This window comes from Aptenodytes forsteri, unplaced genomic scaffold (genome assembly GCF_000699145.1).
Source record: "Aptenodytes forsteri isolate BGI_AS27 unplaced genomic scaffold, ASM69914v1 Scaffold79, whole genome shotgun sequence".
Lineage (NCBI taxonomy): Eukaryota > Metazoa > Chordata > Aves > Sphenisciformes > Spheniscidae > Aptenodytes > Aptenodytes forsteri.
Genome location: NW_008794776.1, coordinates 1,933,643 through 1,959,367, shown reverse-complemented (window position 1 = coordinate 1,959,367; position 25,725 = coordinate 1,933,643). Strand labels below are relative to the sequence as shown.

General features: G+C 39.7%; 1 protein-coding gene across 1 annotated transcript in view; it reads right to left on the bottom strand.

Annotated features, from left to right (window-relative positions):
• The window catches only part of ADGRD1 (adhesion G protein-coupled receptor D1), a 165,008-nt gene that overhangs the window by 35,695 nt on the left and 103,588 nt on the right, over positions 1-25,725 (bottom strand). Inside the window, 5 exon segments of the mRNA XM_019470780.1 lie at positions 64-130; positions 1,133-1,199; positions 8,824-8,977; positions 15,761-15,872; positions 18,685-18,788. Coding sequence (XP_019326325.1) covers positions 64-130; positions 1,133-1,199; positions 8,824-8,977; positions 15,761-15,872; positions 18,685-18,788 — 504 coding nt within the window.

The window sequence follows — 25,725 nt, the reverse complement described above, 5'->3', positions numbered from 1 at the left end:
TTCTGCTGTGTGGCTGACACAGGCGTGCAACAAGAAAACAGCAGCAGACGCAAGTTTACCTACCAGAATTACAAACAACGCCGGTGCCACAAAAGCCCAGATTGCTCCATTCTCTAGTGAAAGCCAGCAGCTGCAGAGAAAAATCAGAACAATTTTAGATGAAACACACGGTCATTTAATTAGTAATGTTCTTAATTAAAAAAGAGACTAAAAGAGAGTGCAAAAAGACTGATGAATTTTAAAAGCAAGAGACACGATAGAGCATCAATAAGAAGCTCCTTTTCCCCTCGCACTTGGGGAATCTGAGGCAGGATCTCATTTTGATTTGTATCTTGCGGAGAGTCAGTGACAGCTATCTGCCCCAGCACGCCTTCAAATAGCATTAGGGGCGGAAAGACGGGAAGAAAGGAAAGGTTTTATTTGCTATTTGTTGTTCTTGTATCCTGGATCACAGGCACTCACTTCAGTGCTGTGAGCACTGCCATTGTAGCAAGAGACAAATCGAAGCCCTCCCTGCCTTGCCTGGGCTGGTGGCAAGGAAGAGGCTGGGAAACATGCTGTCAGCTTCACGTGTCCTTCTTACAGCAGTGACGATACAAGCTAGTTTGCCGCACACGAAAAATAACCCTTCCTCCAAATCTTGTGCTTACGTTATGGTAGGATTGAATCCTACGGTGTTTTTTCAGATAAATTTGCTTTTCTTTTTCTTAATTAGAAAGGAACTTAATTTTCAAAATTTTTAACAATATCCATTCTAGATCTTCAGATGTTTAACTGCAGTTTTCGTCAAAAGATTAAATATCTCTAATCAAAGATTATTCTCATCTTGTTAGAAGTGTTTCATCCCGCGTGTGGGGTAAGCAGGGAGCTCACTGTAGGAGGCCTTATGCCTCTGCAGCAAAAGGGACAAACAGGCAAAACATCTCAGGAGCTTTTTGTGCATCATCTCAGCAGTGAAAAGCAAACCTGTGGCTTCCAGGTCTAAGAATATGCCTATACAACAGTCGTGCTTTTGCAGGCTACCTCCCCTACTCCTCAGCAGAACCTTCCAGAACTACGTCCCGGTTAACAGATCTGCGAGTTTTTCTCCCCATCCTGATTGCACCTGGAGTGAAGACATTTTCATACTCACTTGCCACTTTCTCCATAGCTGTCTAGGGACGATGTTGTAGAAATTACACAAATCACCAGTGGGCAGCCTGCAAAAAGGCAAAGTCGGTGGCAACATCAGTAACAAAAGTACATCCTCCAGTAAACCCTGCAAGTTCAGCTAAATTTCATATGGACAACAGAACGGCTCAGAGTAATTTTAGAATTAAGTCTAACTCGACATCCTCCTGCAGCTGTGTAATACCATGTTTTAATCAATTAACGTCAGACCAACAAAATGTCTTTTCAATAAAGTGCTGGTTCAACAGTTAAACTGAATTAGTGCTCATTTCATTGAGAATCATAATCCTTTTTCAGCCTGGTTTTTGTTTATATAATTACTGTCTCTTGCTATTCAAGCAGTGATATCCTGCGGAACAATATCAGGCTTATTCTAACCACTTTCCCCCAAGTAAGTGCACCTCGTTCAAGAGTTCAAAACAATCTGGAAAACAAAGTAGAGTTTCTCACGGGGGTGCATGACTAGCAGGCGAGAGGACAGAAATGGTGACATTTAGTTATTAGAGCACCACACACGACAGCGAGAGACAGTTATGAAGAGACAGAAGCAAATTAAGATCCCACTCAGATGCCCAACCAAGATTTATTTTAACATAAATATGTAACAGCTCCACAAGATTTCTGTGTTTAAAGTAGACTATGTTTCCAGACGGGTTTTGACAGTTCCAGTCTGCTGGGTCCTGGGAGGTGGAGGAGTGCTTTAGGGGACTACACAGGAGTTGTACAAAGGCAGACGGTTACGGTCCTGCTGTCGGGGGGAGCTGCGTGTCTCTGGCCCTCAGCACTGCGGTACCCTGCTGTGCCACTTTAGCACAGCTTGCCGGGTCAGGAGCTGGGGAGGAAGCAAGGTTTCTCTTGCCAACAGTTCTGAATATAGTAAAACCTCATCCCTTTAAATAATAAATGATTGTTGGTTAGTTTCTGTATGATTTTAATAAAATGTGAAGATTCGGGCTTTCGTCATCTTACGGAATTTAATAACCAGGTCCCAGACAGAGTATCATACATGACAGACTAAAGTTTCCATTTTCTTTTGAATTCTTCAGGTTTTACGCACGAGGCTTTTACAAAATTCTCTGACAAGCAATTTCTGCTTAATCTTACCAACATCATGCTCACAAAATTCTGTAAAGTTTTCCTGTACTGGCAGAACTATGATTTTTGGAAGAAGTATTTTCGTTCTTTAATGATTGTGGCTAGAAGCACCTTGTATTTATAAATAAGAAGGATACTCAGAAGTTAAGAAGCAGCATCTACAGGCATTGTTTAGGTCTTAGACTTTGAAATCCATTCTGCGGGATGGAGTTTAATATCCCATGAACTTGATTCAGCTTTCCCATGCTTGTCCAAGTCAGGGATAACCCCTTAGAAGTAATATTTGCATAAGATCTAAGCAAAGGCAAGATTTTAGTTTACTATCACATTTGTCTATTTAAGAAAGGAAATTCCTTCACACATTTGAACAGAATCAAGAATAATTATATTCAACAGAGCCATTAAACACAGACATAAGCCTATCTGCTGAAACTTGGACTGCCACGGGTATATGAGCTACCTGGACTAAAGGTCCCACAGGTTATTTCCACACGCTCCCGATCACATCGTTGGCTGCTGAGTAGACACTGTTGATTGGCACTGTTTGTCTGCCGATGCAGGTTGTCTTCCCACGGCAGGGACTTTGTCACAGAAGCAAAAATACCTGTGCCCAGCTAACTCTCCTTTATACTTCTAGTCTGCCTTTTTTTTCCAAGTCAAATGCTGGATATTCAAAGGATTTAGCATGACTCTTTATCAATTTTAAATGGCAGTGAAGAAGAAAATTAAATACAGAGTTCCTTTGGAAGATAATAAAACTTACGCAGATGAAACATAGAGCAGTCATCTGCATAAAAAGAGCTGTTAAGTCAGTGAGAATAAAATGGTCTGCAGCCTATAGTGCAGTGTTTGCCCTTTCTTTGCATTAACAAGATATTAAATGGATAATGGCAACGGAGGCAGAATCAAGGTTTTGTTACAGTGAAATTGGAGTATTTTTCCTTTAAGAAACAACCATTCAATAAATTCCATAAAGGTTGAAAAAAAATATATTTAGCCTAAGGGGATCATAAGATTTGATCTGGACTAAAGAATTCATATGGATTATATATTATACACAAAAGTAAGTGTGTTTGCTTAATCTTTTGTCAGTAATAATTACATAAGAGCTGTGAAGTTTAGTCTACACCCATAATAGGTAATGTTAATGCTGTGCTGGCACTGGTTATCATCCATGAAAGAATTATGGTTTTGGTTTTACTGTATCTGAATGTTTTCTCCGTTAGCAGATGCTACAAATATGCTCACCAACCCTACTCCAAATTGCCAAATTTATGACGCAATAGACCGTGCTTTCCAGAGCACAGGGTCAGATGAAAATGTTCTAGCACACCTTTCTGGCAGCTGATCTATGGCGCTGGTGTCATCTGTCTCTCTGTAGTCCTAGAGCAATACAGCATCACATTCAAACGGGGAAAATCCACCCACACGGAGCCGTGCGCTGCTGCAGCTCGAGTCCTCCGGGTCCCCAAGCCAGCTAATTTAAAGCTACCTCCCAAACTCGGAATCAAAACACAGCCTGCAGAGCAGGCATAAATTCTTAATACCTGGCACAGGAAGCCAAATAACACAATCCTTGCTCAGACAAAACTGTCCCCGAATTCAGCCCAAATACAGTCACTAGAGTGAAGTCTAAAACGAATGTCAGCTAGGTCCTCTTCTTCAGCATTAAACTTCACATCTAATCCAGTTGCTTTATGTTTCTGAGGCGCTAATGATAAATAAAACGGAAAATGCCTGTAAACCTGTATGCTGTATTTTGAAAGCTTCTGTGTCTTCTATACATAGCAAAAAACCAGACAGGCTATAGAAACTCTGTGGCAGACAATTCGAAGCAATTTTAGGACATTAATTCTAAAAGGCTAAATATGTAATTTATTGAGAAAGATGAAGCATTAGACACAAATGAAAGTATATTTCCTTCAAATACTGAAAAGATGTACTTTACTTGATGGGGAAAAGTATATTCTCCCACGTGTTTTGTAGAAGTTAATTTTCTATGATCTTCTTTTTCTTCTGCTGTGTTACACCGTATCTGTGCAGAAGTCTGGGACTACATCAAGCAACAGCAAATAAAGACATTTAGGCCTTTTGACAGCTCAGAACAAAATCTTCATTCTAAGGCAGTCTCTAAAGAAAAGGAAATTGTCTGAAGTAGGAAAACAAGTTAAGGCCAGAGTACCACAGCAAAATCTCCAGTACCATAAACTGTATCATCAGTGTCCTACAAATGGGTGGGTGGGAAAAGTTTTGCTACAATAATCTGTGTGTGTTATGCTGAATCACCAAGGCAACAAAGTATTTTTTTTCCCCAATCAATCTCAAGGTAGTTTTAAAGGTAGGATATTGTCACCTTCCTCATATTGCTCTTCTTTTGAATTCCTGACAACTGCAGTCTTTGAGGTAATTTTAGCACCCTTGGGACTAAAGATAATGCACAGGAACTTCAATCAGCTCTGCACATTCGGTATCCTGCCTCTCTGATTACTCTCGGATTCCTTTTGCAGGAGTAATCTCTCTCAGAAATCTCAATGGATGTCAGGAGATCAGTGATACCCAGTGTGGAGTTCCTTGTCCCCATCCCCTCTCATTGCCTCAAGTTTCAATTTGTCATTAATATAGACTTTGCAAACTTTTAGACAGGTACCTAGCCCAGTTTTTCTGCTTAAATAAGAATGATGGGTCTGGGTTTTTAAATTCAGGACTGGGGTTTGTCATTATTCCAGCAACTATGAGTTTGCAAAAGTCAAAAGCATTCACACTTCAATTAAAAACAAAGAATGAAGAAGTGAACTATCTGTTTTGACTAACATGAGATGAGACATCCTTGTCTTCAACTTCTTTCAACCATCTTTGGTCAGTATAATAATTAGCTAAGCCAAAGTGTAAAAAACCAGCCATTTTTATTAGAAACTGGAAAATGTATAAACTTACCCTCATTTTAAGAGCCAAACAATATAATTTTAGGACAAAACCTTTTTAGCCTCTTTCCCCAGCCTTTCCTGACAACTGCAGTCTTTGAGGTAATTTTAGCACCCTTGGGACTAAAGATAATGCACAGGAACTTCAATCAGCTCTGCACATTCGGTATCCTGCCTCTCTGATTACTCTCGGATTCCTTTTGCAGGAGTAATCTCTCTCAGAAATCTCAATGGATGTCAGGAGATCAGTGATACCCAGTGTGGAGTTCCTTGTCCCCATCCCCTCTCATTGCCTCAAGTTTCAATTTGTCATTAATATAGACTTTGCAAACTTTTAGACAGGTACCTAGCCCAGTTTTTCTGCTTAAATAAGAATGATGGGTCTGGGTTTTTAAATTCAGGACTGGGGTTTGTCATTATTCCAGCAACTATGAGTTTGCAAAAGTCAAAAGCATTCACACTTCAATTAAAAACAAAGAATGAAGAAGTGAACTATCTGTTTTGACTAACATGAGATGAGACATCCTTGTCTTCAACTTCTTTCAACCATCTTTGGTCAGTATAATAATTAGCTAAGCCAAAGTGTAAAAAACCAGCCATTTTTATTAGATACTGGAAAATGTATAAACTTACCCTCATTTTAAGAGCCAAACAAAATAATTTTAGGACAAAACCTTTTTAGCCTCTTTCCCCAGCCTTGCAAGACTTCTATTTAGATGTGGGAATTTTATGGAATATATATAAATATTCTATTTATAGAATAAATAAATAGAAAAATAATAGAGAGAATAACTTCTCTCTATTGTACTTTCATCAAGTTCATGAAGGAACAGCCCAAACTCCACCCCGTAGAACATGAGCACAGACTGCTGCTGCTGAAGGCAGCTCTGACGCTTGATCTCTAATTAAACGTTTCTGTTCATATTCAGTGCCAATACACTAACAAAAGAGAAAGCTGGGAGCTGACAAACCTGGGTGTCCTTTTAAGCATTTAAGTAGTGAACGCTGCAATGTGGATTTTCCCTCTAAAAACATCATTATTCAGCAACATCTATTACCAACTGAGTGAGCACCGGAGTTACATACCAGCCAGATTGGTTGCCCTGATACTTATCAATAGATAAACAGTTTGGAATGCAGTTGCCTAGTTAAATTACTTCAGTGATGTTCAGACACACTTGCAGCAATAATGTGATGTCAGATATTGTTAAGGAAATTCAACGTTTAATTCAAATATAAATACTTTGAGCTATACGGAAAAAATAAAGCAATACAAACTACTTTCCCAGCAACACGGTAGATTTACTGGATTTCGGAAAACACTTTTTTTTTCCAAGTCATTGCAGGAATAATAATTGGAACGTGTTTGCCAAAATTTAAATATTTAAAATATCTGCCTCCAACAGTACCTTTGCTATATTTAAGAAACAGAGCTTGCCACCGGGTTTCTTACACAATCCTTGCTAAGATGAGCATTGCTAGAAGAACTGATATAGAAACTTCTACTACTGGTGCCTCCTGTATTTTCTACGTTTATCTATTTTGATGACAAATACCTACTGTTGGGCCTGAGGGATTATCGTCCAAAGCATTACTCAAAATACCACTGAAGAGACTTTTTAGTAACCACGTTTAACATCCCATCGGGTTATGTACCAATAGGCTATGTACTCATTGTGCTAATTGCTACTCATTGAGTGGTAGCAATTCATATTGCAATAAAATGAGGCAAAACGCAACATTTAGTACCAGTCATATCGCAGTCAGATGCCATGTTTATCCTTGTGTCTTCTAAATCACTTTGTAGATCATCGCCATTTTACAATAAATAAACCTTACACAAAATGCCAGAAAAAAAGCGTAAAGGTGCATTGCAGCACATATAAATCATTAATTTATTTTATAAGGTAATTAATGATTGATTGTAAACTGAGTTAATCAAAGCATCTGCTATAAGCAAATACCCCAGTGAATTAAATGCCAGTTCTTATTATTTTATTAACTGTTGTGGCTTTTTACATAATATTTCTGAAGGAGAAAGAGTTCTCAAGGGCTTATGAGAACATTTTCTTTGGTTTGATCCGCTTGGATTTGTATTCCATGAGTTAAATAAATCCACAAGAAACCTTTCTAACATCAGCATGTTGCTCTACATTTAGCACTGAATCTAGAATCTACAAATCTCCAACGTCTTCAACCCTCAGCCTGCCTAGGTTCTCTTACTTTTGGGTCTATGTGCATGAAAAAGACTAATTACTCCACTTAGCCTGTTTTGAGTAGTGGTTTTAAAAAAAAAAAAAAAAAAAAAGGAATGGAAATATTTTACACAACTCTACTAAAAACCCAGCAAAACAGCTTTAAAATGTTTGTAGCAACCGAAGCTTTAAGGTGCATACTGTTGGCATGCAAATTGGCCATTCCTTAAGAGAAAAAAAAACTATCTTAAAGCAACCAGGATAAAGACATATGTATGTGATACTCTTGAACCTGTCACAGGGAAACAATGAGGGCAAAGAAAAAACTTCTGACTAACCAAACTGCAGTTTGTCCCCTCAATCTAGCAGATACCAAGTTCACCAGAGGACTGTATCAAACAGCCCTTAGACAGAACTGCTAAGAAGGAGATTTTAAAATGAAAGAGGAATGATGTACGGAATAAAAAGGCCCTATTAAAAAAAGGACAAGTAGGCAGTTGATGAAAAAAAAATTATATATATATATATATATGTAAGTGAACAGCATTACTATCACCCAGATCTGGATGGTGCCAACAGGTATTAAATATTCCAGTCATGACTGCAGTAGGTCTGTATTATTGGTATAATTTGTCTTCATTCAGCTTCCAAATGAATTTGTGGGGGAAAAGATAATGCATGTTTTAACATATTTTGAAATTATCTGTAATTATACAGATATTCCTTTGCTATCTTTTTACACCTCTCCTTTTGACTCAATGTATGAGGTTTTCTTCTTCTTCTAAATGTGGAGGTTTGTCAAGCATCCTTGCTGTACTTCCAGGACAGTGAAAGCAAGCTAGCTTTCATCTGCTGTGAAGAGTCTGGAACAAAATATTCAGTTTCGATTCCTCAATATGCACACAGATTATGCTTTCGTTACTGCATATAAAGAGCTGTGAACTGTTATCTGTGAGATTCCTGTGTCATAGGACTACTTTTTTATTCTTAATAATAATATTGAGGTTCTGTGTAGCCTTTTTCATCTAAGGATTTCAAGGCAGAAAACATCAGCTAATGAAGCCTTGTGATACTCCTGTGCTACTGCGCCAATTTTTTATGTATGGATTGCAGAATACAGATAGAATAAGCCAGCGTTGTGAGTTAGAACCAAAAAACAAACATACCAGTGCAGTGAGACCTCCCTCCCACACTTCTGCTATTGATTTGGTAATTAAGGATCTGATCTGGCCTAGCGAGGTCATGAAATTCACTACAGTGGAATCATGTTTAGGGACAATACATTTTAAAGTCTGATTACAGTCAGAAAAATTATGCATTTTCTTATCCAACAGACCTAGTCTCAGTAAGGCAAACTATGATCATAAGATGACAATTTTACATATGCTTCTGAATAGAATCTTGTCCTACAGACTTAAAGCAAGCAGCTACTAAATGCTTACCCCATCCAATTCCGTAGTAATACAAGTGCTTGCTCTCTTCTGACCCAAATACTTTGATCACCATACTGTAAAGATGAAATCCTTCCACCAGCATCCATGCAAAAGCACTCAGGAAGAAAAAATGAAGGAGAATGGCCAAGATCTTGCAAGGCACCTAAATTAAGAACAAAAATTAATACATTACTTCTTCGTGATGCAGTCACATTGGTTTTCCAATTTTTTTTTTTCTGTATACATTTACACACTAAATGCTAAATCACTGGAGTAAAACTCTTAAAAACAAAGCACTAGAGAATTTCAGTTTTCTACAGCATTTTCAGATAGCTTCAGAGTAACAAATCCTCTTACCTTTCAACAAAAACCAAAAAACATTGCCAGACGTGATGTGGAAATCCAAACTGATTATTTATTTATAATAGTGGGAGAAATACTCCTACTAAAGTCTACAAAATATTTAAGAATTCAAAACTGAAGGGTCGACATCCTGTTGCTGAGCCTGTAGTAAATATAGGAGAGTCAAAGAAGTGGGGTTACAGGCATCGACCTGTACCCTGCTCCCTGTTCTGTGATGGTAGAAAAACCAGCATGGTTCATGCCTCGTTTTCTGCAAAGAACTGGTAGAAAGTCAGTGGATCAGTTAAGCTGGAGCGAAACTTGGAAATTTTAAAGTAAGGTGCTGTGTTGAACCTGCTCTTTAGTTACACTTCACCATGTGGCTTTCCTACTTTGCTGTTCTTCATATTAAAAATAGGATAACACACAAATTAAATCGCATTGTATTCCAGTGTCTGTCTGTCCTGGTTAGAAATTCTGTAAAAGTCTCATATGCTCCTCCATCAATGGCCTCAAGTTGCGCCAGGGGAGGTTTAGATTGGATGTGAGGAAAAATTTCTTTACTGAAAGAGTGGTGAAACATTGGAACAGGCTGCCCAGGGAAGTGGTGGAGTCACCATCCCTGGAGGTATTTAAAAGACGTGTAGATGAGGCACTTAGGGACATGGTTTAGTGGGCATGGTGGTGTTGGGTCGACGGTTGGACTCGATGATCTTAGAGGGCTTTTCCAACCTCAATGATTCTATGATTCTATGATCAGCAATACCAATATAGACATTTCAAAAATATTATAGCAAGCTATCATTGGTTCTTGAATCCTAATTGCTCTATGGTGGGCATCTAGGTTACCCGCCTGTTTGAATTTGCAATTTCCCATAGTCTGAAGTACGTACCAGCTGTATATGAAATCATATTTGACAAGAACACATCTAGCGATTAAGGCAAAGAACTGAAAGTCTTCTCTGTAGGGTGTTTACAGACAATTCGAATACTCCTTGATAGTCCTTTATTCACTGTGTGCTATCAAGGTTCTGGAAATAGGAGCTGATACGAAAGTTTAAGCAACAGCAAAATACCATGTAAAAAGTGAGCCCACCCGGTGTAAACTGGACTATGTGTTTCAATTTAAACTATAACATGTTTTGAAGTGAAACAAATGCTGCCCCAAAAGAGAGGAATGCCAAGCCTAAGGCAATGCAGCAAGAAGTAGAAACACCCTCGAGTCCTGTTTACACCCACCTCAGCGCTCATGGCCCACTGTGGGCTACAGGAAATGCAGCGTGGGCGTAAGACCTGGCTTTTCCTTAAGTTGCTCCTCAAAGAGATCTTTACATTTTTCTCCAAGTCTCCTATCGGCCTACCTTACAAAACCAGGAAAACCTAATCCGTTCTTCTTCCCCACTCCTCATGTATTCACACAGCACATGCTCCTTTCCCCACTAATTGCTTTTCAAGGATGTCTCACCACAAGTGGTTTCACTCATCATACGGTAATTGAACAGATGTGACTGCCAATGATCTTACCACAAGATAACCTCGTTTGGTTTGCCTTCAGTTAAGGCACATTTTAAACATGCTCTTGGAACGAGTCCCAGCTATATCTCAGTTTTGCATCTTGTAGCATGCTGACGATGGTCATTCTGCTCTGTAGTTGTAACATCCCTTCTGTGTCACCTACAGAATTTCAGAGGGGTTGCTTGCATGCAGTCCGTGTAAATGGGAAGACTTTTTTTTTTCCCCTTCCTTCAAGGTTTCCCTTCCTCACCTGCACAAGTCACAGTAAGGTATCCAGGTGGGGGGAGTCCGTGCGCTGAGGAAGCATTACCAGTAGGAACCAGTTTGCTGCCACAGTGGTCTTCAGATGTTAATCATTAGTTGCCTTTGCTGCGTTAGCTTAGCTGCCCTGTGCTGGCACTTCATTCTTTTTGTTGATGGTTCGGGGTTTTGTACACTAATGAAAATTAAAATGTTGGGACTTGATAGTATAATGAAAATTGAAGCTTTCCCATACCTTCTCACTTGTACTCAGCCAGTTCTGCGCTAGTGCAAGGACATTCTAATGTAAATCCACGGTGACTACACGTATTAAAAAGCAGTAACTTTGGTTTTAATTCATGTAAGTGAGATCTGTAAGTGTTTTAGTATTTTGCAGTGTTCGGTGACATATAACTAAACCAGATTTGCTTATTGACAAAAACTGTAAAACCCTTTCCAGTTAATTTTATCGTAAGGCTATGAAATCCATTTTAATGCCTTTTGATTTCTACCAGATTAGTCCACAAAAATAAAAATGCAACATAAAGCTGACTTACAAGCTAGTTCTGTCAAATAGATACTTTCCAATTTTTGAGTAGCCAAACAATATGAATCACAAAACAGCAGAAAAATAAAACACAGTGAAGTAGCAGGAGGCTGGTCTGTATATAATTTTGTATAATACTGAGTTGCAGATTTTTACATAAAATCCATAGCAAAGTTGTTACTCTTTCTGTATTTGTGCCTTAATTATTACTTTGAAGATACTCTTAAATGACAGAATTGCTTTCTTGAAAAAGGCATTGAAAAGCTGAGACTTTACATATTAAAAACAAGCAGGTGTCCCTTGCTGTATCATATGATGCACGCTACTTTTGGTAGAATATCTGTAAAAAGACAGATCTCGTTACTGTTACTCTTACAGTTGACTACTTGTGAGTCTGTGGAAATAGAAAAATCAGTCCGGCCAGTAGCCAGGCTTATCACGTTATAGCTGTTGAGAAAGTAAAGCAGACTCTCAGAAAGGCCTCTCAGAAAATAATAGTCATTTGTTCACTGAGGACAGTCTTAAAACAGATAGGTAAATTTGCATACATTTTCTAAATTCAGTTTATAATAGTGTTTTCAATTTAAGTGGCAATCTTACTGCATTATACAGAACCCTCTGAAAATGTCCTTCCCTGCAATCTATATGCTGCTTTGATACACAGTCTTGAATTTCTGCAGATACATAGACCATAAACAAAAGTAGCTCATTTCATCTCTCTATTTGGAAGTGTTTGAAGCAATGCCATGCAGGAGTACTGAGTGAGAAACAGCTCAATACACTGATGCAGAACTGCAAATAATAGACACATTAAATTTTCCAGCTGTGCTGGAAAAACACAGTGCTGCCTAACACACTGTACTTCAATTTTCATTTTCCTATGTCTAAATAATACTTCACTTTCTCCCACAAACGTGCTCAGGTCTTTGGAAGGCTTTAGTAGCCTAAAGATGGTTAATTATTTTTAAATGCACGCTGCTGTTTGGGATTCTGTTTAAAAAATGGTGCTCTCTAGTCTATAGCAGGGAGTAAGTAACTAAGTCAGCAAACCTCTCTGAAGAAACAAATCCATCTATTGCTGAAGGTCTAAGGGAAGTCATTAGACTGGCACGCGGATAGCAAAGATATCTTAGGGACTTGGCAGTATAGGAAGAAAATGCTGTGTGCAAAGATACTTGCTTTCTCTAGAAGAAAGATATGCTGGTTTCAGGAATAATTGCCTTCCTGGAATGTTAGGTATCAAGGACCAGCTTTAAAAAAGAAAAAAAAAAGGTTTTGGATGTATTAGAAAGATCAAAGTCCTATTCATGGAAATAGAGTTTTGTGGTTAAAAATTACTCCTACTCTACAAAAGGAAAATTACTGTAGTATAAATTGTAAATGATTAAATAATAGATCTGAAATTACCAGGGGAATACTGTATGCTATATCTGGAATCAAAAACTAAATATCCCTAGAGACGGAGATGGGAGAAGGATGGCGAGTCTAAAGGCAGTCATGCAAGAAAGCGATGCCAGCTCACGGCCTGTTTCTGTGATGCCATTCCCTGTTGCACTGTATTTCCTCAAGCAAACTGGTACCACTTGTCCTTTCAAGCCAGGGCTCTTATAAACTGTTTGGCACTAGATACACCCATCTTTGGCAGAAGCAGAAGATTAAGTAATTTACACCTTCTAGTGTAAATTTACACCTTCTAGTGTAAATACACCTTCTAGTGTAAATATCACCTCCCTCTTTTTGTAAACTACCATTTAGCAGTCTAATTAAAGCAGCAATTAAAGGTATTAAAACTGATGTCAAAGCTAGTGAGAACAGAGCATGCAGAAGGTAAAGACACGAGACTAATAAAAGGATGAATCGCAATACCCGCGATCCCAAGAGGTTAAAACAATAAAAATAAAAGTGTAGCAGATAGTATGTACACCATGCTTTTCAACTTTAAGATCTTTACAGTATTGTGCCCTACAATTACTGCTGTTACAGAGGAGATAGGGCTGAAAATATCCAAGGATTCTGTGAAGTGTTTCACTTTGGAAAGCCTGTGGCATAAAACAGCTCTTGCTTTCTGTGTGCTACTGTTTCAATTTAACTAAAGTAAGTTTGGAGTAGGTTTAAGAGAAATGAAAAAATGCACCTATTAAACTGCAGCTTAAGTCTACGTGAGCATTTCACAAGCTTAGCTACATCTGCTTACCTACACAAGGGAGATGTCTGTGTGTGGACAAGGCATATTATAAATGGAGGTGGACACTGGGACAGGTCTCTGGAGAACACGGGCTCTACCTACATCCAACTAAAAACAGGAAACGTAACTAGTATTTCATAGTATTTTAAAAGACTGGAGGTGATGCTGGCCTTGATAAGGTGTAAAGAGGCTTTTACACGTTATCTGAAGTGACTCAGTTGGATTGTCTGAAAATCTGGAGCGGATAAAAAAGGAAAAACTGTGAGAATCAGACACCCTGTTGGGCTGAGTGAACGTTCTATTGCCCTCAAGCCTACGTCCTTTCATCAGAGTTTTAGCTCTATACTCACTCAGAGAGGATTATTTTAATACCTGGTTTCCATTGCCTTCAGTTTCAAGTTATGTCTTTTGCTGCTCTCCACTGTCTCCATTTCATTTTCCTTCTAAACCGTTCCCCACCATTTTCTCCCTTGCACATTGTCTTACTCATTCAGGACCTACCTGAATGTTAAACAGCAGAAGAGTATGAACTTCCTTTTACAAAGTGCTTTTAAATCCTCAGGTAATAATAGCCTATGTAAAACCAGACATTGCCATTATTTATAAACTTAACAGATGTTCAAGGGATCCCGTTTGAGCTGAATATAAATTTAAGTAGCTGTTGTATTGGCAAAATGAAGAGTGTTCAAACCTCATATTTACTTGTACTGAGAATAAAAAGAATAAAAGATTAATAGAAACTGCTCACTGCTTGTCAAAAGTAACATGGAGCAACAGCTGGTCACCAAAGTAGCCAAGTTTTGACCATTACAAAAACAGAGCACACTGGAAGATTATTTTAAAATCAGGTTTTGTTTCTGCTTTTTGCAGGTGGGACTTTCCATCAACAGACCTTACATTACTTTAAATAGCATTTTTTAAAAACAACAGTGGAAACAAATTGGTTTTACTGGTATGTAATACTGTTAACTTGGCATATTCGTCTTAACCTAAGCCAGCTGTTTTAGATGCCAGTTTTAATGGTTTAGATCCTGGTACTCTGCATAAGGAATTCCCACCTGTAGTAGCAGATCCATAAAATCAACCTGCAATTTCAAGTTCCGATCTATGCGACCAGGCAGAAAAAGCCTATACATGCATAGAGCTTAAATACCACGTAAGCAGTATGAAGGTGTTCATCATTTGCTTAAGTGGTTGCCTTAGATGCCCAGAGAAGTTTACACGTGTTTTACGATACCGAGGATCTCGGATTAAACTCTTACACAGCGATACTTAGAGGTAATGCTTTCTGCCACCTCTGGCTATAAGGTGGCAGAATATTAATATTAACTATTGCTATTAATTAAGCAATAGTTGCTATACCTTTCTCATTGATTATTACTCAGGTCCAATAAACACAAATGATACTTAAAAATCATCTAAATTTCCAGAGTAGAGATCATGATCAATAAATCTGCTGTTCAGAAAAACAGTGTATTCCACCACACAAATACAACTTTATGAGCAAAAAACAAAGAGCTTCTGTTTTGCTCTCCAAGAAAGCAGAAGAAATTGCCACAGCCCTGTCAGGAAGCTCATTACCTTCCAACAAGAATAAGATGACTTTTTAATGTGGAAAAAAAAAAGGCAAACTGTACCATAGCAGAGAATACACGATTAAAAAAAAGCCAAAAAAAAAAAAAAAAACACAACCCAAAACCCTAACAGAAATACAAATACCTTACCTAAATACAAAATTCATACGATTTTCTCCAGTACAGAATTCCTACAGTTTCCAACACGGAGAATGGATGAGAGAAAGCATAAGCCATGTCAGGCAGAAGTCAGCCATGCCCTTTGAACACACAACTGAAATGCACTCCATTACTATGGTGATTTTTCCATTTGATGGGTGCATATCTCTTTCAGTTTTGCAAACATCCAGACATGGCTGGATACACGATAACACTATTTGGATGCACAGAAGGCTGTATCCAGTGTTGTAGGATGTCATTTTTGGCTAAGGCAGGTTACAAATAGGAGATCTCACATGCGAGACACTTTCTTGCATGTGGCACGTGGCATTCATTCCGTGGAGGTGCCTCACAAAAGCCACAATCACTCTTTCTAGCACTTACCGTCCCAGGGCTGAACTGAAAGCTGGTGAGAAGCAGGATCTGAGCCACCAAGACAGCAAAGGACAGATTGGCATGGATATGATAGCGCTGGTTGCGGATGGTGCTGACAGACCTGGCAGAAGATAGACAGACACGTGAATAAAACAGTATTCCAAGAAGCACAAACGTATTTATGATTTATCAGCAAGCATTTTGATTGGCTTTTGGTCACTCGTTCTGGTGGGGTTATCATGATGTCTTCTGAGCACTCCTTCCACCAGGACGGAGTTGTACCTAACTGGTTTCTTGCATATTCTGCTACCGTCCTGAAGGCAGCAGAAAGACTGAGTTGCACGTTAACTGGCTCTGCTAATGACTTGTGATAGAATATCAACAAAGGGCTTGATCCTGAACGGTGCTGAGCTGTCAAGGAAGTCAGATCTGCACCTCACAGAAAGCATACTGCACCTTGCACCATCTAGCCCCCACCGTGCCACAGAGTTTCTCGTTTTATTTTGTTGGTATTTGCCTGTGTTAGAAATAAGTGAACGTGAAAAGACTCTAGTTAGAATTTTGACTTTACTATTACCAGCTTTTCAGCACAGGAACTACAGCTACTTATACGGGTGGGCAGTGCCTATCTTGACAGAGATCTGACCTTGATTACAACATCATTTGAACCTATCTCTCTTGGCTTTGCAAAAACTGTCTGGAAATCTGACAAGAACATGCTTTCCTGGGAGTCTTCTGACCTCGTGTTTCTGTTCTCATCCAGAAATAGGAAGTAGAAAACAAACAAAAACATTTATCTGAACATTTCAGGCCTTTCACATAATTTTATTCTTCTCTTTAAAAAAAGAACAGTACTAGTGATAACAGGTTTCCTATTTCAATCCAAACTGCCTGCCAGCCCCTACCATCAGCTTTAATCATTTCAGGAGACCTGGACCGTTTGGCTATGCGAATGGCAGTGCTTCCTCCACACTACAGCACGCAATCCCATCTTTTTGTTGTATCACGCTGGATGGCGACAACTTTTGCAACCGCTGGTGACACATCGTGCGTGCCCCCTGCAGCAGCGTGACACAGACGGGGCAGCGCAGACGATGGCTTGCTGTCAGCCCTGCTCTTCCAGCACTGTTGTAGCCAGTGCTCCATTAGAAGGGAGTGAAGAAGGAGAAGACAAGCAGTATCGATATCCTAAAAGTAATTCAAAGAGACAGGTTGCACTGCCTGGTGCCAACGGCTTTCTAATAAGGAACTTCACATAGTCGTAACCTGGAACATCGTTACCCAGACGGCAATCACGACTGCCCTCCTGGGAAGCGGCCGCTGTTGCCAGTACGCAGAGTAGCAAAGAACTTGCCAGATTCCTCTCCACTTACCTCATGGTCATCTAACACTACATTGCAAAATTTCACTTCAGCTGTTTAACGAGGCCCTGCTCTCCAGTGAAAACCTAATCAAATTATTTTTAATTGGCAGTTTGAATGATCCGGTACGTAGGTGGGGTGCTTAACCCTGTGACAGTCAGCTGGGTCCAAGCTCTCTTTCCAAGTCTTCTGTTTGCCTCCAGTTTCTTGCAGAGTTTTCAGCCCTGCTGCAGCAATACCATCTCCTTTTGCTCCTTTTTCCTTCCTAAACACTGTAACATCCAGTTTTGCACTCAGACAAAAATGGAGCAGATCATTCCCCCCAGCCTAAACATGCCAACAGCGCAATGCCAGATAGGCAGACGTTGGACTTATTTAGAGTGGATTTTGCCACGCGTTATGTACTTAATCCAAGTATGACCAACACAGATCTTGAGACTTGGAAATAATACAGGGTTTGGAACAAACACACACTGCAATCAGTTTACTGGGTTTCAGCAAGTCCTTTTTCCTAGAAACTGGCCTCTAAACAGGATGTCCAAAAGACATGCTTAGGCACCGAAATCAAAAATTGAACTCTTGAGTAGGAAGAACATGGTTTAGTGTGCAAAAGGAGACAAGAATCCCATTCCTCGCTGTGCTCCCAATCTGCTGCGCAACCTTCAACAAGTTACTTCACCCTTTGTCAGGTTTTCTATTTTTTATTTAGACAGAAACCCTTATGAAAGCGTTTTCAGAAATGTTTGTATCAAGCCTAGCTGGGCTTCAAACTCAGTTGTCACTACTGGAATATAAACATGCATAAAGACCCTAAGCGCCCTGTGGCAGAAACCTTCCCAGTGCAGAGAGCCCTCGAAGGGGCTGCCGTGTTACAGGCAGGAGGCTGCAGAGATCCAGAGTATTTAAACATAAGCCATGGAGTGAATTTCACACTGCCGATAGTGTCCTTCATCCTACTAAAGCAACACATTAGAAAACTGGCCTAACAGAGAACAGCAAGATACTTGAAAATAAATGGGGGTTATATGATGTAATTGTGTACAAGCTGTATGAAAAAAAAGTGAAGCAGCTAATGTTGACCGAGCCTTCCTTTCTGGGCATACCTTCGTAAACACACTGCCTTACAGACAAGACAGTTGAAAAGCAGAAAGAAGTACTGACTGTACACTCCAAGCAATCCAAAGATGGGGGGGGGGGAAAGGGGGTGATCCTGCAGTCCTTGCTCATATTGTACTTGCTTTGAGCTCCGGACCAAGCCCTCCTACAGTCTCCTTGCAAGATTCCTGAACTATAACAAAACATGGAGAGTTTAAAAACAATCCGAAAATCCCTCATAGGATGGAAATAGCTTGCCATATAAAACCCACCCCATTTCAGGAAATGAAAGTAATTCAGAAATAACTAACCAACTGTTACAAATACACATGCAGAACGTAATTAAGGAAGGTTGTAGAATTAATAGCCTTTGTTTCATCCCGAGCACCTGAAGGGATCCTAACCAGTGGCCTGAAAAGCAGCGCTTGGCTTTCTGCACGATAGTTGTTCAGCAGGTATTAAGTTAAAATTACTCACGACAATATAGCAAATGTGACCAGCGTGATCGTCAAGCAGAAGATGGACAGAGCGCAGCCAATGTAAGTGATGGAGGAGAGGGCCACCTGGTGTTCTCTTGTTAGCTGTACACGAAGAAAAAAATGAAATAAAAACTATTAATTGATTTATTACGCTACAGAACCACAGGTCAGGCCCCCCTGCACATGGCGTTTCCTCCTCCATCCGCCCATATATAAGCTGATGTTCACAATCATTCGCTGCTGTTTCTAACACGGGAAATGAAGAGCCGACTCCTAACTCAGCCGCACAGCCAGGGCATCCACACGCCCATGGCATCTTGGTTCCCTCTTCTATTTCATAAATGAGTATTTCTTCAGAATAAGTTAATCTCTCTGCTGCTGCGGTATCATCAAGCCTGAGATCAGGGCAGTTTACTGGGCTGCACAAACAATGTCAGCAATGGGATCTTTCACAGCTCGCAGGGCACTTTGCTAACGCTCTCACGCTGCAATAATTTACATCATTGTGCAAATACCAGAAGTGCTTCACAGCAGTGAGAACTGACAAAGCATGATAACCCATAAATCACAGGCCATTTATAGCCCACTTGTTTTGTTTAATGTATCATGTTTTCAGTGCCTGTTGAAGGAGCTGGACTGACACCTACAGAATGGAAAACCACAGAAAAGACCCAGCGTGAGCAGTCAGAGGGCAAGCCGCTCGTCTCAGCCTCTGTTTCTATCTACAGGCACCTTTTGTAGAAGTAATTCAATTTTCATGAACCTTTAATCTGTAACTCCACAGTCCCCGCCGCTAGGATCTATGTTAAAGCCTGGATAGATTCAATGGGGGAGGGACAGTGTGTTTTGACCATTCATCCCAAATTAATCAGAAAGTGTGCTTTAATTTTCCGTGCAAGTTCTCATAAAAGAATGACAAAAAAGCCACACCCAACAAAGGGAGCCAGGCAGTATTAATATATAATAAGTAGAACAGAGCTAGGCAGGAAAAAGTTTTCTCATCTCAGAAGAATTTTCAAATATTTTTCCTGACTTGATTTGGATGGAGTTGACATTTTCATAAACTGAACATTTGAGGGGAAAAAAAAAAAGCGGTCAATGAAAAAGTTTTAGTTTTGATGCTTGAAATACTATGTTTTTATTTCAGCGTCTATTCACTATAGATTAAATTCCTAGCTGAAAACTCATTCAAAATATTTATTTATTCTGAAAAATACTGAAAGGACCAATATATTTTCCAATTCTTTTACAGTAACTCTAATAAAAAATAATCATTTCTCACAGTTTGGGATTTTCTATTATTTTCCCCACACACAATAAAAATTCCCCCCCAAAGTATTTCATCAGAGATTATCAAATCCAACCAGTTCTACCAATAAACTTCCCATTAAAATTCCTTTTAAAGCAGAGAAATAACTTGCCATGTGGTTATCAGGAAAAAAAAAAATACAGACAAACCCGATGTGTTGTATATGTACATTTTTCTTGTCATTATCTGCCAACAGTACCAGCTCACGTGCAGTAAGTTTTACAGCAGAATAGAGTGTGGCTCGCTCAGCAATCTGAGAACTATTAAGTGATGCAGCAGCAGCTTTGAAAGACAACTGTTGCTATGGTGTTACAGTTCCTAGGAAATATGATGCAGCTCTTTAGTATTTTCCCTCTTTCAGCCAAAGACACATTTCTTTTCCCTGACTTGGATAGCATCAATTAGAGAAACAAAAGGGTTCTGTGTGCTGGACCAGCTTAAAAGGTCCATATAACTTCTACAAAGGAGCTCCTATCATCCCTCATCCCCCAGAGAAGCCATGTATAGCCATTCTTCACAGATTATGCCTGAAATAGGAATAACTGGTGTGGTAAATTGGGCAGTTTAGAAGTGATTTCCTCATCAGGGATATTCATGTCCAAAATACATGGACCTTATTTCCTGATTGCTCCAATACACATCCCTTTCTCTTGCTACAGGTGGCTTGCAGTTCTACAGAGGGAGGAGGGGAGGAGAGGAAGATTTTCCAGCTTCAAGTCACTCTGAAATCAGTATTTCTCAGCAATTCAAGGCTTTCTTTCACTCCTTTCACTCCCAACACCTGCAGCCAGAAAATGTTCCCTATGGAGGTCAAAGCTGCTCAGTGCTCATTTAGATTTACAGTGGTCTATCGCAGCGTTCGCATTGGCAAAGGCGGATAAGATCTGCAAAGGAAAGGTAATGCCTTACTATCACATACAAGTACAGAAGATACAGGGGATCCATCTAGTGGAAATGGGCAAAAATCAAAGCCTTTGGTTTTTTCCATAACATAGCCAAGAGAAGATAATGATCACACAAACATCTTTTTTCTAACTAATTCCTATCATAACTAACATGCCTCTAAGACAGTCTTTCTCTGGGTTTTAGCTCAGTCTTCCTCCAGAAACCTCTGCAGGGCAAGACAAGACACGAATCAAGTTCTTCCAAGTGGAGCCTGTATTACTTAGAAACAGAAAAGGAAAAAAAAAATCTCTTATCAACAAAATGTAGAAGATTCATTCAAACCTAAAATAACCTACATAGGTTCTCATATCTATGAACTGGAAATTGCTCTTGCTCTGGTAAACGCAACCAAAATGTGATGATGCTTTAAGAATGACACTCTTAAATCAATACCCACATCAGTCTGGTAACAACTATTTCAAAACCAACATCGCTGCAGTTCACATTCTCGTCTTGCCTAGCGTGAGGGACAGAAAGCTGTAGGTAGTTTTGAACCATTTTTTGTTCATGAAGGAAAAGGTGGGGCCTGCGACAGCTGTTCTCAAACTGAACTGTCGGGTTGGAGGGGTGCAAGAGAGCGGTCCCCGTTCACAGCGGCTCCAGCCGGTGAAACCAGCTCCTTTCTGCGGGTGGTACGAGTTGCAGGGGGAAGGACACAGCGTGAAAAGAAGGCCCGGAATGATTTCCAGGGTGTGGAGCCTCATTTCTAAATACAGGTATACGGTGCGGGAGAGAAGAGAACTCGTATTTAAAGCATCAGGTCTCTACTAACTTCTCACAACCCAGCTGTTACAACACAGCTGGATGTTGGTGTCTATGTTCACATTGTAAGGGATAACAAGCATGCAGTTTTTTAGAAATACCTGGACTGCCAAAGGATTGTGCATCATCAATTAAGAAACTATTTCTTATAAATTCCAATGCTCTGCTACGAGCCGATTTCATCTTACCTCAGCTTTTCTTTTTGAAAATTTTCAGACTTCGTGCATGACGTGGAATGTAAGGCAGTAATTTGGGATGATCTTGTAGTCAGCACAAAAATGCTAATCAGGCTGTAATGCTATTACTAAAGAAAACAGCACTAAAAAGTACCAAATAAAACATTGAGCAGTCTGTGAAGTAGTCCCATGAGCCTGATTCTCACACTTGTCCCAGTCTACATTAAATTATTCTTTTCTTCTAAAAGGCTTTGCTTCTTTGAGTTTATAAGGTCATTCTCTTACTCTGCAGCAAGCTGAAAAGCTAGGAAACGAGCTCATGCAGTCATGAGTGTTAGTAATCATGAACACCAAGACATGTTTCTTAGTTTCAGCTTTGACAACCAGTCAAATCAAAAATTCATACTCCATATAAAGCTCCCACCCTTTTAGTTTAGGCTGTAACACCCTTTACCTTGCAAGCGTTGCTAATAGCATGGACAAAGATCTGACGGTTTCAGTAGTTACACCCATCTGCAGTATTACAGTCCATTGTCTTACCCTCGTTCTCACTCATAAAAGAAGTTCGTGCGTTGCTCAACATTTTTATTTTGGAAACTCACAGGCAACCGGATGGCCTGAGAAATGATCCTGGAAGGATACCAGTTCAGACTCCAAATATATTTTTTTCCTTTATGATGTTGTTAATAACAAGAAAATGAGTGACATCTAACTCCTCTATTTAAAAGTAACTGCACAGGAAGATGGAAATATATTATTATAATGGGATGGTACTTTTCATCTCTGGAGTATCTGGAAAAGGTCAGCTGAGGCTGAAAGCCTCGTTCAGTAGGCTATACGTGAAAAATAGTTTGATCTGTATCTAGAACAGAAAACCTACTTATTTATGTAACATTAATGAGCAACTGTACATACAACACAGCACAACAACCCATCAAAAAGCTAAATGGGCTACAGAACACAAAATTGCAACTGGTCAGATCAGAGCACCTGTCTGGGCAACACAGGGCTCTCTCTGCTCAGTGTCCCCTTCCAGACGTCCCCTTCTTTTGTGTGAAATTTGCACTCCTGTCCCTTTTTCTCATTATTCACCTCTCAGGCAGCTGACTGCACATTTTCTCCTTTGCAAAGGGGGTACTTTTGGCTTTCTCCAGAGGAAGGGGCATTTTGGGGAAGTACTAATCTAAAATTTCCTTCTTTACATACTGCAAAATATCCCTCTGTGTCTGCCTTTAGAGGCAACACGTCAGACAAAGGGCTGAGTTCAAATACTTAAAACAAGGTTTGTCATGGCTGATCCTGAAAGGGTTTATCCGTATACCAAATTACAGCTTCACAATTTAGCCACCAAAAGCATTAATTGCATTGTCTAAACTACTTTTGAAATTTCCTTCATGAAAAGCAATTCATCTTCCAAAAAAAGACAAGTTCTTGAACCAAAGAAAGTTTTACAGCCTTAAAAAATGAGCCCTGCAATCTAAGGACTATATCATACTTATCATTTGTATTTTAGTGTTACTTACTGGCAGAACACAGAATATGACATTTTTGCATGTGCTTGTATGGTGTATACATTTTATGAAACCAAAGTTATTTGTTTACTGGTGGAAGTGTAAGACGTGACAACTGTATTTTGCCCTAAGTCCAAACATAAGAGCAAGTTATATTTGAGTGTCCCTTTTGGACAGCTTTCCATCTCAAAGAAGCATTCCTGCCATGAAGTTACTTCCAGTGACGTATGTTTTCTGCCCTGTTTATTGAACCAAATGAGATCCGCCATGAGACGATCAGCTGCTGGCCTGGGCTGAAATCCACTCTCAAACCTTTCTGCGAAGGCTTGAAACAATATCTTATGAGACATTTCTTGGGGGGAGGGAAGGGAGGAGAGGTAGGGGTGAAAAATTAAGGCTCAGCCAACCCTATTGAAGCTGCACCTTTAAAATGCAATCTGAATCCAATTAAGAAAAGGATGAATAATTAACTTTGGCAGCCTGAGTGTTTCAGAGACATTAAAATGCTGGCCTTGGCTGATGAAGCTAATGGTTTTAATTGCCTCCAGAAAGGCTGCTGAAATTCAATTTCAGTCCAGTGAGGCCTTTATTTATATATTAAATAATAATAACAATACAAATCTCTGTTTTCCTTCAGCTTGTCAAGCACTTTGTTAGGTACATAACATTATGTTTTTTCCAAATTAACATCTGTGTTTAGTTCAGGAGGCTGAGTCTACTCACTGAGACCACAAGAACGATTTTGGTGGGGCCATACCTAATGGCGCTGCACAATCACTACTCACAGAAAGAAAAGTCTAACTTGAATCAGAGACTTCTTTTACCGAGCCACAGTGTATCAGATACCACAAGTTTAGAGGAGAAAAAGCCTCTGAGAGTCACGCTTTGCAGCGCAATCATCTTTATCAGCCATTTCCAGCAGAACTGCTTTTGAATTCCCATTCTCTATTAACTGCACAACCCCTAGTGATCAGCAATAAAGTGCTGTGAAGGGGACTTTTCAGGATTAAAGGAACGCTTTCCTACAGCCAGCCCAGCCTGGTGGCTGCTTACTTAAAACTTTTCACTGTGACATGAAAAATTTAGAATTTTCCAAATATCTCTGCCAAGGTATTAATTAGTATTTTTAAAAGCCCACGTTGCCTTTTAAAGTAGTTCTGGGCAAGATGTCATCAAACAGTAGGTAACCTGCTCATTACAAATCGCACACATCGAGTTTTTAGTTCAAATGAAGCCTGAAGGAAGCACGGCAGGGAGGAAGGACTCAAGTTGTGAAGTGGTTCCAAATTATAATAAAGTTTGGGGACCAGAAAAGCGGATATTTGCAAGTTCTTCCTCATATCTCTGTTTGTGTAACACAAAGCCGCGTGGGTTTTTCTGCCTTCATTTCAGGCGTAAGACTTGCAGTGTTTCTCAAAAATGTTAAATGCTGCATTTACAGCAGATTATCCTCCGTGAAACTGAAGGAGCTACTTTTGCCCATACGCCAAAGACTTGTACATCTGTTCTCTACTTTCTGTTCCAGCAAGAGCAGACTGGTCCTGTTCTCCAATTAACAGCCAAACTGAAGTCCACCAGAGAGGACTACAAGGAGAATAAAACCCAGCGTGGGCCCAGCAGGCTCTTGCAGGCAGAGAAACGATGGTCTCTTGCCAGACTCTGTGTCTGAGATTTTTCAGAGCAGTTGAGGATAACTAAATACCCAGCTCCCAGTAAAATTCAGTGAAAATTAGTATGCCTACCTCCCTTATCCAGGCTTGGGCTTTGATTCAGAAAAATCCATTTTGATTCAGGACTGCAGCTAGCTGTGGCTTGCACCGCGGCCAAGAGTCTCCAGGTACCCAGCCCTGAATTTCCCCTACACCACGCTTTGGGGAGAAAGGGCATAAAAAGGCCAATACAGGAGACAGACTGAACTCAAGAGTACAGAATGACTAAATTTAAAGTTATTCAACAGAGAACAGTGATGGATAAAGGTGCAGTATCATAACATTTTTATACTGCATGGGGAAATCCTTTAGTCAGCAAGAAGACCTAGCTGCCAAATGGCTCAGTGCTTTAATTTTCACCATAGAAAGGAAGTCTGTGTTATTTTGTTAAGTATTCTGATTAAAATAGAGCCCTGTTTCATGCTCCTCAAACAAAAGAGCTTTTTTGACCATTATAGCACTCTGAAATATTTGTGCTTTTCCAAAATAAAAAGTCATTTTTTGTTCTCCTCTGCTGAGTGAAATTTGGTAATTGCCAAACGGTTCTCTAAGGAATTTGAGGGGTTTGGTATCCTGCAGCATTAGTCCGACTTTTTCCATGTAATTCTATGGGATTAAGGACAGAAC